Below are 17149 nucleotides of genomic sequence, written 5' to 3' on the forward strand. Positions count from 1 at the left end.
TTACTGCTGTCTGTCATTAACGGTAAACAAACAGTAAGAGAAAATCACTCACTGCCCTTGACTTTTGTAGCTTTCACAAGACTTCGGCCCTGCCAACACGAACACGGTTATTTTTAAAACCGCAGCTTTTTCTATGCGGTTTGGCCGTTCGTCCACACGCAAACGCAGCACCAGGTCACTGACACCGAACATTTTTGAAAACGCCTGCCAGGGTGAAGATTTTCAAAAACTCCGGTTGCAGTGTTATCGTGTAGACAGCGAAACCAGAGTTTTTGGCAGACAGCCTAAAAACCTGCGCTGTTATCTCCGCCTACTGGAAACTTTTTCAGGCTTCTGATTGGTCAACATGGCTTTACGGTTGAGATTATATCGTCACCTGTTGGTTTGGCACGCTCTTGACAGTGCGTTTGCGTTTTCATGTGGACAGAGATTTTTTTAAAAACGGAAGGAAAAACTCAGTTTATAAAAATACCCGTGTTCGTGTGGACATGGCCTTAATCTATAATTTATACAGTTACGAATATGCAGTATTATTTTACATTTGATAATTTTATTCAATTACTTATTTTGTTAGTATTTGCTCCATTGTATTTATTTGTGTCATTGCTTGTAATTTATTTGTTTTTAATAACTGACTGTTCACTAGTGTTTAATCATGTTTGAATTTATATTAGTTAGGCTAGTACTAGTCTGTTTGTTTTTAATCAAGCATTGTGATTTTTTTAACCTATTTACATTTATCATCTAATTAAATAAAAAAAATACAATACAGTTACACAGGAAAACAAAAACTAAAAAAAAAACTGATATCCGCAGTTGTGCTGTGAATGAAATGTCAAAGAATGTGTTTGAAGGATAGGTAAATGGATCAAAATCATAACCATGGGAGCATATTACTTAATATCATGAGTTAATAGTCAGGTGCCTCTACAAGCCATAGCAATGTTATCTTTGCAAATTCTCAGCTAATGATTTTTTTCAAACCAGACAGCTGGAAGTTGGAATACTGTACATGCTTTGACTCACTGTGGTGAACGCATTCATTTACACTATTATTTAAAGCTAGACATTGATAGGGAATTAATTCATGATGACACATTTAATTCATATCAATTCATATATGTCTTACCCCCGGTTTCACAGACAAGGTTTAAGACTAGTCCCAGATTAAATGTAAATCTGAGCTGTTTCAACTGAAAGAAATTTGCACTGATTGATCTTAATAATAATTAATTGATCTTAATAATTATCAGTGCCTTTGTTTTGTCTCAAGATGCACACAAGTAATGCTTTTTTCTAAGGCATGTTAATAAAAATTACGTAAATGTCCTAATTGAACTATGGCCTAATCCTGGTTTAGTCTAAGCCCTGTCTGTGAAACCGGGCCTTAATCTATTTATCAATCATTTTATTAGATGCTAATGTAATTGTTAATGAGTGGCTTAGTTCTTTATAAATCATACATTATCTCAAGACTGTCTGTGCATTATTTCAGCATGAATGAAGGCATATTAGTGCATCCGTATTGTAAGGTGTTAGCGTAAAATTGCTGGTGTTCTCATTCTTCTGGGGTTTCTCCGTTCACTTATCCAGACTGATGGTGAGCGTGATTTCCTTGTTGATCCTGGAACAACATTCCAATCAACCAATCAGAATAGAGATAAAACTTTTCAGGAAATATCTGTTTTATGAGTACAATCAGGGTTAGGTGCTTCTACAACCTTGTTAATCAGCTATCATGTCCCACTGATTTTAGGAATAAATTATGGGTAGGGTTAGGTTTAGGGGTAGGGATTGGGTTAAGTCTATATTTTTGGACATTAATGTTGATCCAGGATCATCAAAAGATGTTGATCCAGGAACATGTCTTACTTGGCAAAATCACGGCGACCCCGGACTGATGTCGATAAGCTCTGAGTTGTCGTTCCCTGAGATCTTTTCAGTGTTCACGAGTTTGACCATCTCCTGGTCCTTAGTGAATGAAGCTGCTGCACCCTTTTCTTCACTGCTGCTCTCTTTTGTAATAATCAGAGTCTGTTTCTTGCCACACCATCTGTGGAAAAATAAAACGTGCACATTCACTAAAACCCAATAACACTGTCAACTTAAATAATCTATTACTGGCCGCTTTTTTATAAATCCAATAGTTTTAAAGTTAGAAAGTGTAAACCAAACCTATTCTTTATTTCTGTATTTTGTTATGTTTTATGTAAATTTTCTAGTCTAGCTGTTGACTACTGTCTGTTTATTCTTTTGGAGCACAGATGTTCAAGTGCACTTGATTTAAAGACATGTAGGGCCTGTTCAATACCCACACTTCAGGGTGCACACATAGGGCCTCATTCATGAAACATTCGTAAATATAGTAAATATAGAGTAAATTCTGAGTAATTTGCGCGTAAAACGGACCTTCCCGAAAACTCTCCTCCGGATTCACAAACGCTTCGCAAACTTCCGATTTGATAGTTAAACATGCGTATGTTAATGAATTCCAATGATTCGTAAATAGGGCACTCGTGCACGCTCATTCACAATTACCATAATGCATTACAGCTACGCAAATTGCATGTCCAGGAACGCAGTGGAATATTCTGGTCTACTTTCTCAGGTTTGGCTCCAGTATATTGCATAAATGCAACAAAGACCATATTGTTAGGCCATATGCTTAACAATAAATATTCAATAACGTGTGTCCACCAAAGCGTTTTTAGTCAGCTGAAAAATGTCAGGCGCTCTTCTGAAAACGACCAGCTGGTGGCGCTGGAGGACGCTTTGGTGGCACAGCGTTTTTCCAGACGCTTTGATTGCTATAATTTGGAATATCCACGGCAGTAACGCATTACTAGTATCTCATTTTGAAGAATATTACTGAATATAAAAATGCAGTAACCAGCAATGTTAACTTCTCTATTGTTGTTCAGCTGTTGTACAAGTAGGATGGTTGGTCGGTGTAGTATTTGTCCCGCCTCTTGTCCACTGATTAGACGGCTGGGTAAAAAGTGAAAGTGACAAGCGCTGCGTTTTACCCAAAGCTAAACAGTTTATCAACTCCCAGCTACAAAAAACAAAAACAGAGCAAACGAGCTTGCAAAATATTATGATGGCAGTGCATCACAATTCAGTGTCATCAGTTTGCCAAAGAGAACACAGAACGCACCATTTACACCTGGTAAAGAGCAGGTGTACATTTCTTTCGTACCAACTAACATTTTGAACATACGAACACTTTTATGATTCTGAAAATTTACGTCAGAACAGCTTTACGAACGATTTACACAAAAATTTGTTCTGCTCGTGTTTCACGAATGAGGCCCATAGAGCGGAAGTACAAGCAAGACGATGCCAGGTCTGAAAAACAGCAACACTAACACACCCTAACCCTAGCAACTTTGAAGTGCTGCATTTTGGAAACCACAAGCCTTCCTTCTTGAGAAAAGCAGCGTATGTTCACCTACACGACAGCTATGATATTGTGGTTTCTAAAACCAGTTGGCAATCAAATGTTCTTTTACACACATTCAAGATCACACTTTCACACAGTGGCCAGAATTACCAGCAGTACATAGCACAAGTAGACAAGTACAAATTGACAAGTGTGGGTATTGTGAGAGGCTGGTGGTATTTTTGTACTTACAACATACCTTTTTCTGTTTGCTACAATAACACAGACAAGCAGAATGAGAAGAACGGCCAAAATGGTGAGTAAAATGATGATGAGCCAGTCTGTAAGAGGATTAGAACAAATTACATGTTATTTCAAACCAAGCAATAAAGAAAAAGCAATGCTGTTGTGCAAGTCAGAGTGCAAATTACAAAAGAATCACAATGGCAGAGGTTTGGGTGTGTGTTCTTAATAAACAAAATATATATTTTCATGCGTTTCCCTTTTCGTGTTCTCCCAGTATGTGAGGACAACTGCTGGTTTGTCTGCTGTCAGCAAATAATCAAATAGATATTTACAATTTTTAGACAACCGAAAGCTGTTAGGCACAAGCGTCTGATAAACGTGTGGTTTAACTAAACATATGCTGCTTTAAACAAAGGCTATTTTAACAGATTTATTTAATATCAACAACACTCAGGGTCATCTTTGTTTTGCATTTGTATTTGTACTGCAAATGTATTCATGGGATTAAAAATTCTACTTCCACAGTTATGAGACTCCATACCCATTGTTCTGTTTTCTGTCAATGCCTTTGGTTTTGCATGTGGTTGCTAAATTTACTCATGTCGATAACAGATTGTGTTTCGGGGTGGTCGAAATTATATTACAAGTTTAATTCAGACAAAGCTGTACTTAATGAGTAGCATTACGACTGTACTGTACATGTACTTTGGAAATGCCACAGCCCTTCATTTTCCCCATCCATCGAGGATAGTGATCAGACCCCCAAAAACAGGGCTTTTTAACTCCAGTCGTTAAGGGACAGTGTTCTGCTGAGTTTAACACACTCTCGGTTCTGGAGGGCCACTGTCCTACAAAGTTTAGCTCCAACTTGCCTCAACAGACCTGTCTGGAAGTTTCTAGCATGCCTAGTCAGAGTTGATTACTTTGGTTCAGGTGTGTTTAAGTGGGATTGGAGCTGAACTCTGCAGGAGCAGGACTGGAAACCTGCCTGTTCAGAATTGCTTGCAAATTATAGACAGATGGGCTCCCTGAAAACAAACCTGCACTGGCCCACTTAGGGCTGCCAGCGCAGGGCCCCTGAGAATTTGCTCATTGGCAAAACGTTGGCCCCTTAGCACTGGCCCTGCACGGGCAGCCCTCACTTAGCCTCCAGGAAGCCTTAGCGCTGTTTTATTGAAAATAATAACGTTTGAAGTCACCGTTATGGAGGTAAGTGCTTGCTTTAGTTGGTCTCTTGACCCTTGACCTCTTGACTTTAATGTTTTTTTGTTGCCCTAATTGTGTTTTGTTGTGAGAAGACAAACTGATCAGATGGTGATGGTTATTTACTGATGACTCGGTCGTCATGTAGTGCCCTGATCTCATCCAGAGGATGATCTCTGAGAACATTACTTAGATTTAATGATTTCACTTTATAGTAGCCCTAGGATATCACTGCTTTTGTCCTGCTTTAATATTTTGAATATTTTTTAAGTCATTATATAGAAATTCTTTGGACAGGCTCATGTAGACTCACACAGATATCAAGATCAGCGTATGAACTTCAATTTTCTGATGTTCAGCGTTGATCTGAATATTTTGTTGATTGTCACCATTGTTGAGGTTCATACACTGAATCTTGATATCTGTGTGAGTCAACATGATCCCATCCTAATAATTATCACAAGAAGACTTAATGTTCAAATTATTGAATTTGAATTCTAGGGCTATAGTGAAATAATTAAATCTAAATAATGTGCTCAGAGATCAAGATCAGGGAATCTGGCCACTACATGATGACTGAATCACCAGAACAGTTTTTCTTCTCACAACTTTTGCAATAATAAATAAGCTTCAGAAACACAGTTAGAGCAACCAAAAAAAAACTGAAGTTAAAAAGTCAAGGGTCAGGAACCCAACTAAAGCAAGCGCTTACCTCCATAACGGTGACTTCAAACTTTATTATTTTCAATAAAACGAAGGCTAAGTGAGGGCTGCCCGTGCAGGGCCAGTGCTAAGGGGCCAACGTTTTGCCAATGAGCAAATTCTCAGGGGCCCTGCGCTGGCAGCCCTAAGTGGGCCCGTAAAGGGGCAGTGCAGGCTTGTTTGCAGGGTTAAAACTGGGATTGGTAGTGAAGTCTGCAGGACACCGGCACTCCAGGACTGGAGTTGTTGAAGATCCCTGACCTAAACCTGTTGAAAAAAAGCAGCATATGCTCATTAGGTATGTTTTGAAGCATAGGTTCTGGTTTGAGCTGGTTTAAGCTGCTCAGGACCAGCTTAGGACCAGCACATGACCAACATTAACCAGCTCAAGACCAGCAGTCATGCTTCAAAACATACCTAACGAGCATATGCTGTTTTTTTTCAACAGGGTAGACTGCCTTATAATTCACACCCTGGTGACATGTTGTCAATCTAGGCTTCTTAAAGCAAATAGTAGTCTAAGAATTAATACAAAATATAATGTAATAAAAAAATACAGAAGCACAGTAACAGAATAGATTAAAGAAGAGGGCAGAAGTCGTTTTCAGTAACAATTACATACAATTAAGATACAGAGCAGTGTATTATATTTTGTAAAGTATGAACTGATGATAAAATAGATATGGCTAAAATTCCCATGATGACTTTAAACAAAAAATGTCACCTGCTTTACTTGCTGGTGTTTCACTGGTAGATGCTGTCCTACTCAGCCCTGAGGAAGTTGTGAACTCCACATCATGTGTATCAGGGTTTGCCGGATCATCTGTCTGATCAGTGCGGTTCTGTTCCACAGGGTTCTGTGTGGGGCTGCTCTGCGTCCAGTGAACTGGAGTAGACGACTCAGACACAAATGTGTCTTCAGATGTTACATTTTCAGACTCTTCCCCTCCAGCATTTGTTTGGTGTGTTGTGACTTCTGTCAAATGACAGTTATGCAGAACTGCAACTTGCTGTCTTATAGATATTTATATGAATTTATTAGACAACCAGCATTAATGGCAAAACTAACAAATCAAAACAGCTTAGCATTTATGTGGTCATTTTTAAAGAAATAAATCGGTCTGTGCACGGATGGAAAGTTCGACAGGGTTTTTCCTGAAACTCTGGAACAAGTAAAACTGATGCATGTACACATTAACTCAAAGATAACACTGGTCTACAGAACTTGTCTGCTTAAGAGATAAAATGTGATATTTTATTCAAGAATTCAAGTATGACAGTTAAAACAATTGATTGGCTGCTGTTTCCAAGATAATTCCGTTTTTAGACTTTACGTCTACAATACCTGTCACCTCTCCTGTTTATGTAAATTCTGGAATACACTACACAATTTTTGCCATGATTTTCGGTTGATTTACAGTCTGTAGAAGTTGACACTAGATGCCGAAAGTCAGAGCCAGTTTGCAGATTTGAGTTGACAGATTTCATTGAAATGATGGTCACAGACTCTGATTCCATCCAGTCAGAGGAGATCAAACATGTTTGATATTTTGAGCCGATATATTGTTTTCATTTGTCACGCATCTCCTAGCAACAAGGCGCACGTTTCTGCGTGAGTAGTGTGTGTTCCTCAGTCATTTAGTGTGTGATGGCCAGTTTTTCTTCTGTGACTATTTACAAAGTCGGTAAGTGTATGAAGCCGTGTTTTAAAATCTGCTCAGATTTTAAAAGTAATGTAGTGTATTCCAGCCTTAATGTTTTAAATGTCAGCAAAAAGGGTTATACAAATAAAATGTATACTATTTATAATAAAAGGCAAAAAACTATTTCTCCATTGTTTCAATGTGAAATCATTTGCTGTGCTCGTCGCTCACTGCTGTTTAGTGGGGAAAAATCTACATTAAGTTTGCAGTGCCAATGCAAAAGGCACTGTAGCATATGTATAAAAAGAGCTAATCAACCATTTTAAGCAAGTGTAAAAATAATGTGTGCTAAAAAACAAACAAACATTAAATATAAAAGTGTACATTAAATGTAAACATCCTGTTAATGGGTTTGATTCATATCTTCGGATAAAATGCACACCTTGAATATACTTTTTTTTTCAGACAAAAGTGCCTTCCAAATACATTCAAAATGTACTGTCGTACCTGTAAATGCTGAGACATCTGTTTTGTTTAAGCCATCAGGGTCAATCTTAGCTGCGCAGTTCTTCTCTGACGTATCTGATTAAAATGCAATGTTTCGTTAAAAAGATAATTGATTGTGTGTTGATTAAAACTTGCAGCATATGGTACAAATCAAACCTGTAGCATCATAACAGAATGCGTCGTATTTTTTTCTGTCTGGAGTTTTCCTGATGATGCCGGTTTGGTTGCCAGCACAGTTTATATTTTGGATGTGACGGAGTATCACCACCTCTGTGCTGTTTATCCATCCATACCTGCAGGCAAAATGTACATTTATATTTAGGTGGAGCCCACGGTAATAATGATCCTGAAAGTGTAATTGTTATTTAGATCTGTTCAGCTGAATGTAAGAACCTGCACGTCTGTAGTCCTTTATTGTAGGCTATTTCCACCTGCTCCAGACAGGCTAATGAAGAGGATAAAAGCTCACACAACCTCCTGGCCCCCTCAAACGTCAGACTATAGCGTTCTCTCCCCTCCACGTGAAACACTCCAGCGTAGCTGCAGCTCCGTGAGCGCACTGCTACAGGAGAAACAGGGCATTAACGATAGTAATGAGTCAATATTATTGATACAGTGCCACTCAAGAAGCAAGATTTTCTGAAACATAGCAGAAGAAGGGAGAGAAAGGAAACAGTGATAGAGACTGAATGTTTAGTGCAGATTTGAGCTTTAATCATAAAGAGGGAAAGAAGCTGACAGCACATAAAGATCAAGAGCTTTGGGAACAATTAATAACATTTCACATCTGTCTGGCAAATTTAGATGTCACGCTGCTGGGCTGGATGGAGCAGGTGAGGCATGGATCTAATCGCAGACTTATTTCCTTAAAACAACATGAGGACATTTTAGAAAACAAGTAGAACACAGGAAGAAGAAGCTAGTCCAACCATCAGAGTACAAACACTGAACTACTTAACAAATGTTAAAACATGAATTGACAAATGACGACTGAAACTGAGGGTGAATGCATAGATATTGTATGACATAGATGCCTCATTAGTGACAGTCATTCTTTAATTTTATGTTTAATTTTCAAAGCTTACTATAATATTGCCTTTATATTATTTGCCTCTTAAGGGTAGTAGCTTGACAGGCAAATATATGGTACTATGGGGGAGAGAAGGCAGGCAGAGGCGAAGATTGAACTGCAGGAGTTTTAATGAAAGTAATAAAACAAACAAATAACCAGGAACACTGAGAGCAAGAGAACAGAAACACGAACAAAGTAACACCAAAGTCCTAAGAAGACGAAAGGAACATTTAACATATGAAATCTAAAAACACACAAATAAGGTGATGCAATGCATGCTTTGTTCATTGTGAAATTGTTTGTTCAGATGACTTAAGATACATTAAGATCACGATTGAGATGATTTCATTTGGGACAGCATTTGGACAAATACTTTGGTGTCTCAGTAAGATCAACAAAATAATTTTTGTTATTAACATGTTAAGGGTATTCTTGTTCAGTTTACACAAACTAATAAAATGACTCCTCTTTCTTCAAGCTCATTTTTACATTTGTTAGAAGAACACTTGCACCACTTTTAGTAGGTCCTAACCACTGCATACCAGGAACACCTTGCTGTCTATGGAGGGTCGGAAAGCTCTTGGATTTCATCAAACATATCTTAATTTGTGTTCCGAAGATGAGCAAAGGTCTTATGGGTTTGGAACAACATGAGGGTGAGTAATTAAGGACAGAATTTGTTTTTTTTTGGGTGAACTATCCCTTTAAAGTTTTATTTCCAGTATAATGTGTTGATTGAAATGACTAATCATGAAATAATTCTTTATATTAAATTTTTTAATCACTCTTTGTGCCGTGCCTGATATGCTCTGGCGCCCCCTGGTTACAGCTGTATAGGTTACAGCCCCAAAAGCCCCCTTTTAAGTATAAACGCGTGTCTGCAAAACACATTCAGCAAAATCTGTCTGAAGGAGACGTGCAGGCAAACCCAATGCATGGCAATGGGATGCCGCTTCTCGTTCCCCTTTTTAGGGATTCATGGTTGCAGTCATAACTTAGAGGTTCCCTTTCAAAGCGGAACTTTGACGCGGCGTCTATGACATTATGGGGAAGCAATGTCCACTCACCATGCTGAGGGAGTGCCTTCCTCACTAACTCACATCTGCCATATTCCAACCCCAAAGGAGGCTGCAAGGGAACTTACAGTACGCCCTACTTAAAAACCCCTGTACACTGTGGGAGAACAGCTCAACCCTGACTTAAATAAAGGCACTTCTCCAGGACTCCAACGCTAACTACAGTATGCAATAAGATGCCCTGCAGACCAACTATCTCTAATTGCCTGGTTCTTGAACATGGGTCATACTAGAGAGGCCTATGAAGCCCCATCCAAAGGGAGCATACATCCCTACTTCAAAACCCAACAGTAGTTGGGGAGGGAGGTAAACGAAGTAGAGAGAATCCACATTGGCCTAAATAACTCTGTTTACCCTGCATCAACCCTAAAGGGGTATGTATTTATTATTTTGTCATTAAAGGAACACGCCACTATTTTTGAAAATAGGCTCATTTTCCAGCTCCCCTAGAGTTAAACAGTTGAGTTTAACCGTTTTCGAATCCATTCAGCCGTTCTCCGGGTCTGGCGGTAGCACTTTTAACTGTAGCTTAGCATAGATCATTGAATCTGATTAGACCGTTAGCATCTCGCTCAAAAATGACCAAAGAGTTTCGATATTTTTCCTATTTAAAACTTGACTCTTCTGTAGTTACATCGTGTACTAAAACCGACGGAAAATGAAAAGTTGCGATTTTCTAGGCCGATATGGCTAGGAACTATACTCTCATTCCGGCGTAATAATCAAGGAACTTTGCTGCAGTACCATTGCAGCAGGCGCAATGATATTACACAGTGCCTGAAAATAGTCCCAGCTAGGTGACTTCCAATAAGCCTATTTTCAGGCGCTGTGTAATAATATCATTGCACCTGCTGCACCCATGGTACGGCAGCAAAGTCTAGGGGAGTTGGAAAATGAGCCTATTTTCAAAAATAGTGGTGTGTTCCTTTAACTCTTTCCTACTGGTGGAATGACCTGCCCAACTCAATCCAAGTAGCTGAGTCCTTAGCCATCTTCAAGAAATGGCTTTCTTCAATCTTTATTTGACCCTCTAAATCTAGCACTCTCTATTATAATTCTATTTTATCTATTTGTTTTCTTTTTTTATTAAAAAAAACACTTGACCCTCTCTTGATCTCTTGCAATCTCTTCATTTTCTAACTGCTTGTTTTCTTTAAAAAAAGGCCTCTAATGCTAGCTTTCTCTATGTCTTTTCTATTCTATCTGTTTTATTGTTATTTATTTTATATAAAAAAAAAAGCTACATGTACTGCATTAGGCTAACCGAGACTTGTAATAGCACTTGCATATTGTAGCTCTTTTGTTTTGTTGTTTTTGATTGCTTATATTGTCCTCATTTGTAAGTCGCTTTGCATAATATCATCTGCTAAATGACTAAATGCAAATGTAAATGTATCTACCAAACAAGGGGAGTGTACAACTCTACTTTAGATTGTAACATGGGTAGAATGTAGCTCAACCCTGTGAAAAGATGCTTCAGGATATCTGACTTGAAGTATCTTGACGTAAACATGCAGGCATGTATAGGCAAACAAGTGCTGCTCGAAAGACCCCCAACAAAAAGTGACAGAAAGAGAGGATTTCAATTCCTGTTTGGCTTTTTTTTCTTCTTTTTTTTTAACCAATACATCCTCCAATTTTTTGTGCCAATTTGGCAATGGTTGCTTTCAGTCAGGTGGTGGCCACTAGCTCAACCCACAGAGTTTTTAGTTTTTTTTTTTTTTTTAACTGCCTCAAGAGAGTGCCAGTCAGTAGGGGGATGGCCTGGGTTCTCTGTGGCACAATTCAAGTTTTCTACTCTGATGATGGATACCATGTAGATGTAGAAATATGTGTATCCAGGGGCAATTTGAGTGGGGTGCAATTAACTGTAATAATTAATTCTGTTAATTCTGTAACAATTACAGAATAATTATGTATTCTTATTTGATCTTGAGGAACTTTAAACAGTTAAATAATCATTTTAATATTTAATTGCTCCCATTTATTTTTGATCACAGGGCTTTGATACACAAATTCCATTTGAGCTTTTAAAACCCTCTGGTGCTCTTCGGTCACTTTTGACCGAAGAATTTTCTGTTTTGAATTTTTAAAAATCACAGCTTCATCGGAATGGTACGAAACTTGGTGATTTTATGGCATTTGGAATGTGAACACACAAAAAATTAAGGGCATGATTCGAGCAGACTAAGTGATCATAAAAAAATAGTCACACTTGTGGTCTTCGGTCAAAAATGACCGACCATAGGAAATGAATGGGAAATTGACAAAAATCTCAGAATTTTTGTGTGTACAATCTACAAATCTGCCACAATGCAGAAAAAAGTACACAACAATGACGGGGTGAAACTCTAAAACATCAAGAGTGCAAAACAGATGCATCCACTTACACATACACACACACACACACACACACACACATACACACATACACAAGTTATACACACTCAAATGAATTGGTATGGCTATACACATATAGCCAAAACGAGTCAGAAAACTGAAATCAGATCAGACCTAGAAGAATTAAACTCTAATAAAACATTCCTGTTCATTTTTGTTACATTTTTATAGAATTTTAATGTTTTGTGTAACAAAATGCTTTCTCTGTGTTCAGGTTTGACTGTAGTAATAATAATTCAAAAACTGATGCTTCATATCATCATTTAAAAACAAAAACTAAACCTTTACAAAAAGTTGTCTTTGAGAATGTCTAAATATATGTCTAAACCCACAACTTAATAAAAATAAGTATTTATGTCTAAAACAATTAGAGAATTTATAGGCCTTTTATATAGAGCTATATAGGAATCTAGTGGCTAAACCATGGAATTGCAGATGTTTTTCTTATTTTACCCCAACCAGATGGCACTAATCTGGCTTCAAAAATTGGATTTTAAAGGCATTGACTCTATTTTAACATGAAATACTGCATTCATTGAAAAGTAATATAAAAATATATTTTACTTTTTTTTTAAATAAAACATTTATTTAAATTAAAACATATTCCAATAATATTTGTTTTATGTACAACTTCTAAAAAATATTTTTTTACAGTGTATACAATCATGTAAGTTTTGGTACTGAGCTCTTTTTGCCATCATTCCTGCATCTTAAATGGTCAAGCGAGGCACTAGCAATGCCAACTGCATTAATTGAAAAGTAATATAAAAATATATATTTTTTAAAATTTGTACCATTTTCAATGGGAAGAAATTGATCATAATTATTGCATAAATATTAATTAGTACCATGAAATTATCTCAAAATAGAGTAGGGGAAGTACAATTTTAGGTGTCTGGTCACTTTTGACTGTGAAGATCACACGTGTGACTCCCAAATGAGGAGCACCAGAGGGTTCATTAAAAAGAGCGCACATTGGTGAATTATTGATGTATTCAGACATTTACTTCATGTTATTTTGATATAATCATCATAATTTCTATTACTTTTCTATTAAAATGCAATCTGATGAGAATGAACTTCAACCACTGTCTGCTTCTCTCTCATCTGGGATTGATGACTCACAGAAAGACGATTCTCTGCAGATCCATCAGTAAATATTGTTTGATCATAATTCTCACCTTCCAGTGACCGTAAAATTCTGCACTCTGTCCTGTATTTACTTTCTTTCTTTCTGACAAGTCTGTTTCACTCATGTTACAGGTCTGGTTGTTTTTGTTTTTTTGATCTGTCCTGGTTTAGGGAGGAGCCCGGTTCCTTTGTTAGATCATCCTAAAGTTGTGCTCTGCTGGACAGCTGGACCTTTACCATTACCTTTATTTTAATTTCATTTTTGTTCATTATTTGTTTATTTGTTGTTATTAATTTATCATCTTTATTTGCCTCTAGACTAAATGTTTTGTTTAATATAATATTTTTGATTTTGACTCCCTGAGTTTTGATACCATTGAAACTCTCGCTGGCTTTCTTTTGAAAAGCTGAAATGTACTACTATGAAGTAGCATGTCTCTCCAGCCAACAAAGAGTTTCCCACCATTCCCTCAAAACAAACACACCAACACATCTCACTCTGACATCTTTCATGCTGAGTTTTTACACAAAACTCCTGAAAATCTCACACAATGTGAAAGGGGGTGAAGTCCAAGTAAAACAGAGGTGTGTAAGCAGGTGGTAACTGAGCGAGCTTCATTTTGTTCTCCATTAAGGATTAGTATTGCTTTCATCAATAGTTCACACACAAAGATCCTGAGACGGGATTTAAGATGTGAAGAAGAGATCAATGATATAATATAATACACCACAGGAGCAAGATTTGTCAGATTTATTCATGCAACTCAGATTTGGCAAGTCAACCGTCAAAGTTTCCAAGAACTACATGTGACAAACTTCAGAACAAAATGTTACCACAGTTACTGCTTATGAAAACAGAGAGTGCATTTTTGAGGGTGGAGGGGGCACAGAGATGCTACAACACAAGCTGAATATTTTAATGTGAGGAAAAATCTGGAACCAGAATCTTTCTTTCACTTGTTTTTCAAACAGCTTAAACTCCTCTGGCTCTTTACTGGTTTGTTTTTGTAGTACTGAAATGTACAACTGCTCAGCATATCTCCCTTTCCTCTGTAACAAACGAGTGAGCAGCTGTTTATCTGTCCTCAGACACACACTTAGCGCTGCTCCATTCATACTCTGTAAAATTAATAGTCAGAAAGATGTGTAATGTTCCTCTGACGAGTCTTCTTACCCGTGGTATCTTCTGATCTCGAGGAGGCCAGTAATGCAGAGGCGAGACCCAACAGTATAACCCACATCCTGATGGCTGGTGAGGAATCTGTATGTGAATCCAGACGGTGTATAGTAGAGCTTAGAGTCTGCTGCAAGTTTGGACTATTGGAGGTGAGATTTGAGTGTCAGAACTAATAAAGATCAGAGGAAAGGGAAGTGCATGAATAACCACACCCTTCTACATCTCCCTTCACTCTCTCTCTCAGGTCTCCATGTGTCTGACACTGTGAGTATGTTTGTTTGGTAAGTGATTGACATAACTCCTGAATCATCCCTCAACTCCAAATTACCCTGCTACTGCTTCTCGTCACCGTTAACATGTATATTGGCAGTCAAATTATTATTATTATAATTTTTTTTTTTTTTCATATTTGAAACATTTGTTGGTCATTTTGTGTGAGTAGCAGCAAAGATGATAAAATAATTTTGGCAAGTTGAATATCAAAGTTTCCAAGAACTACATGTGACAGCTACTGTGAGCTCACAAAGAGCCTCTGCACCCAGTGAATCGCACAAAATATCCAGGCATAAAACAAAATAAAAAATACATAAAGCCTATTTAAGCATGATCAAGATTTGTTTCACTGTGACATTATTTTAAACACATTTCCCCACAAATTCTTATGAATGCTTTACACAAATTAATGGTGAAAAATACTATAATGCAGTATTTTTTTTTTTATTCACTTAGTACAAATTAGAGGCAGCACATCTACCACACCAGCATTCATTAGCCAGATCAGTGACTTCATGAAATAATTAAGCCAAATGACTTTTCAGATCAAGATTCACAACAGAAAGCAACAACAGCTGACAAACACAACTGACATTATTAGCTGCATTTCAAGTTTCTCATGAAAAACAGAAACTGCTTTTTGAAAACAGGACAGATGCTTCATTTATGTCACTGCTGTTGTGTTCACAGTTATGTTCAGTGTTGGGGGTAACGCATTACAAGTAATGCGAGTTACGTAATCAGATTACTTTTTTTCAAGTAACTAGTAAAGTAATGCATTACTTTTTAATTTACAAGAGAATATCTGAGTTACTTTTTCAAATAAGTAACACAAGTTACTTTTTTTTTTAAATTTATTGATTGACAGCTCTCCTGTCCCCATGTTGAGAGAAATCAGAAGATGTTACTGTAGTTCAAAATAAATATGAATATGCATTAATTAATCTCACTCACAAAATGCTGAAGTGTGTTGAAATTTCTTCTTCTGCATTCTACTGTACGGACGTAAATTTACTTTCCCTTCAGCCTGAGGCTTATTCATTTCACTTTTGGTGTGAAAAGGCTTTTATATTTGCCAAAAATATAACTTTTTTATTTTAAAAACAAGCAAGCAAGCCCTATCCAGATTTAAAAAGTAATGCAAAAGTAACGTATCACATTACTTTCCATAAAAAGTAACTACATAACGTAATTAGTTACTTTTTTTATGGAGTAATGCAATATTGTAATGCATTACTTTTACAAGTAACTTTCCCCAACACTGGTTATGTTGTCATCATTAATGTTGTTATGAACACAATAAACAAGACACCTCCTGCAAAATGCTGATCTTCGAGACTTCTCTCCTCTCACTTCCTGTGTAGAGCTGTTGCTTTAAATACTGCTGTGATTCTGTCCTTTGCTATGGTGATACACACAAACAAATGTTGGCTACACAAACTCCTGAACACCTGATTCAGTAAGGACGAATCTGGTCAAACTGAATTTCACTGTAACACTTCATAATGCCTCATTTAATGTCTGTCACACAAAGCTATCATTTAAAGTCACAATAAAGACATTTAAGGCACAAATAATGTGGCTACTACAATGCTCATACAGATCTGACAAAGTCATACAAGTCTGACAAAAAAAAAAAAGAAATCTCGAAAAGTGTTATTCCCAGAAATGCAAAATACACTCACCATTAGCAAAGCATGGAAAAAAGTGTGTATGATATCATATGAAGTCAAGTCAACAGTTTCTGCCTGTTCCGGCTCATGTCAGTTTTGTCTAGAAAATTCATATATATGTAGTGTAGCTACAGGGGGTAAATTACACTATGAATACCAAAACCTTAAGAAAATGTAATAATGCTGACTACGCTACCCCTTTAAAGTAAGGGAAACTGAATACTTGGTAAAAAAATCAGACACACAGGTTCGTTACCATGGAGGGCAGAGACATAGGTATCAATATACAAAATGTTTATTAAGTTCACAATAATCAAATAAAACACTAGAAAACAGACAAAATGTAGCTCAAATGAGCTAAACAACCACGGCTCAGTACACCACACAAAGACAAGTAACTAAAACGGCTAAGGCTTACCCGTAGCCAGGTAGGCTAGCTGTAGAGTGATTATTGTTAAACCACACACACACACACACACACACACACAGACAGAGTGAGGTGAGGTGAGTGATCACAAACGGCAATCCACACTCCGTGCTCCAACACCACCACCAGGGTACTAGAACAGCTAGCCTCCCGACTCAACAGCCTAAAACACAAAAGAAAACAATTAATCAAATACACTAAACAAAGTTATACTAGAGCCTGATTGGAGAGGACGGA

The 17149-nt window shown here is 37.3% G+C and overlaps 1 protein-coding gene across 1 annotated transcript; it reads right to left on the reverse strand.

Annotated features, from left to right (window-relative positions):
* Positions 1-1349: 1349 nt before the first annotated feature.
* On the reverse strand, positions 1350-14751 carry LOC107749566 (CD44 antigen-like). The gene is made up of 8 exons (XM_016564743.1): positions 14537-14751; positions 8077-8245; positions 7840-7976; positions 7684-7758; positions 6258-6509; positions 3642-3723; positions 1873-2053; positions 1350-1624 (listed from the first exon to the last, which is right to left on the reverse strand). Exons 1-7 carry the CDS (start codon positions 14601-14603, stop codon positions 1882-1884), a joined length of 954 nt encoding a protein of 317 aa, XP_016420229.1. The 5' UTR covers positions 14604-14751; the 3' UTR covers positions 1350-1624; positions 1873-1881.
* Positions 14752-17149: the final 2398 nt, after the last annotated feature.

This window comes from Sinocyclocheilus rhinocerous, unplaced genomic scaffold (genome assembly GCF_001515625.1).
Source record: "Sinocyclocheilus rhinocerous isolate Xijiao unplaced genomic scaffold, SAMN03320098_v1.1 scaffold602, whole genome shotgun sequence".
Taxonomy (NCBI): Eukaryota; Metazoa; Chordata; class Actinopteri; order Cypriniformes; family Cyprinidae; genus Sinocyclocheilus; species Sinocyclocheilus rhinocerous.

What these genes read in the sequence shown, in the direction of transcription:
- LOC107749566 (XM_016564743.1), bottom strand. Translation starts at nt 14,603, where the DNA reads ATGTGGGTTATACTGTTGGGTCTCGCCTCTGCATTACTGGCCTCCTCG. An exon ending in GAGATCAGAAGATACCACGG is followed by an intron (nt 8,246 to 14,536) that starts GTAAGAAGACTC and finishes TTTCTCCTGTAG; the next exon opens with CAGTGCGCTCACGGAGCTGC. An exon ending in AACACCAGCAAGTAAAGCAG is followed by an intron (nt 3,724 to 6,257) that starts GTGACATTTTTT and finishes ATCCTCTTACAG; the next exon opens with ACTGGCTCATCATCATTTTA.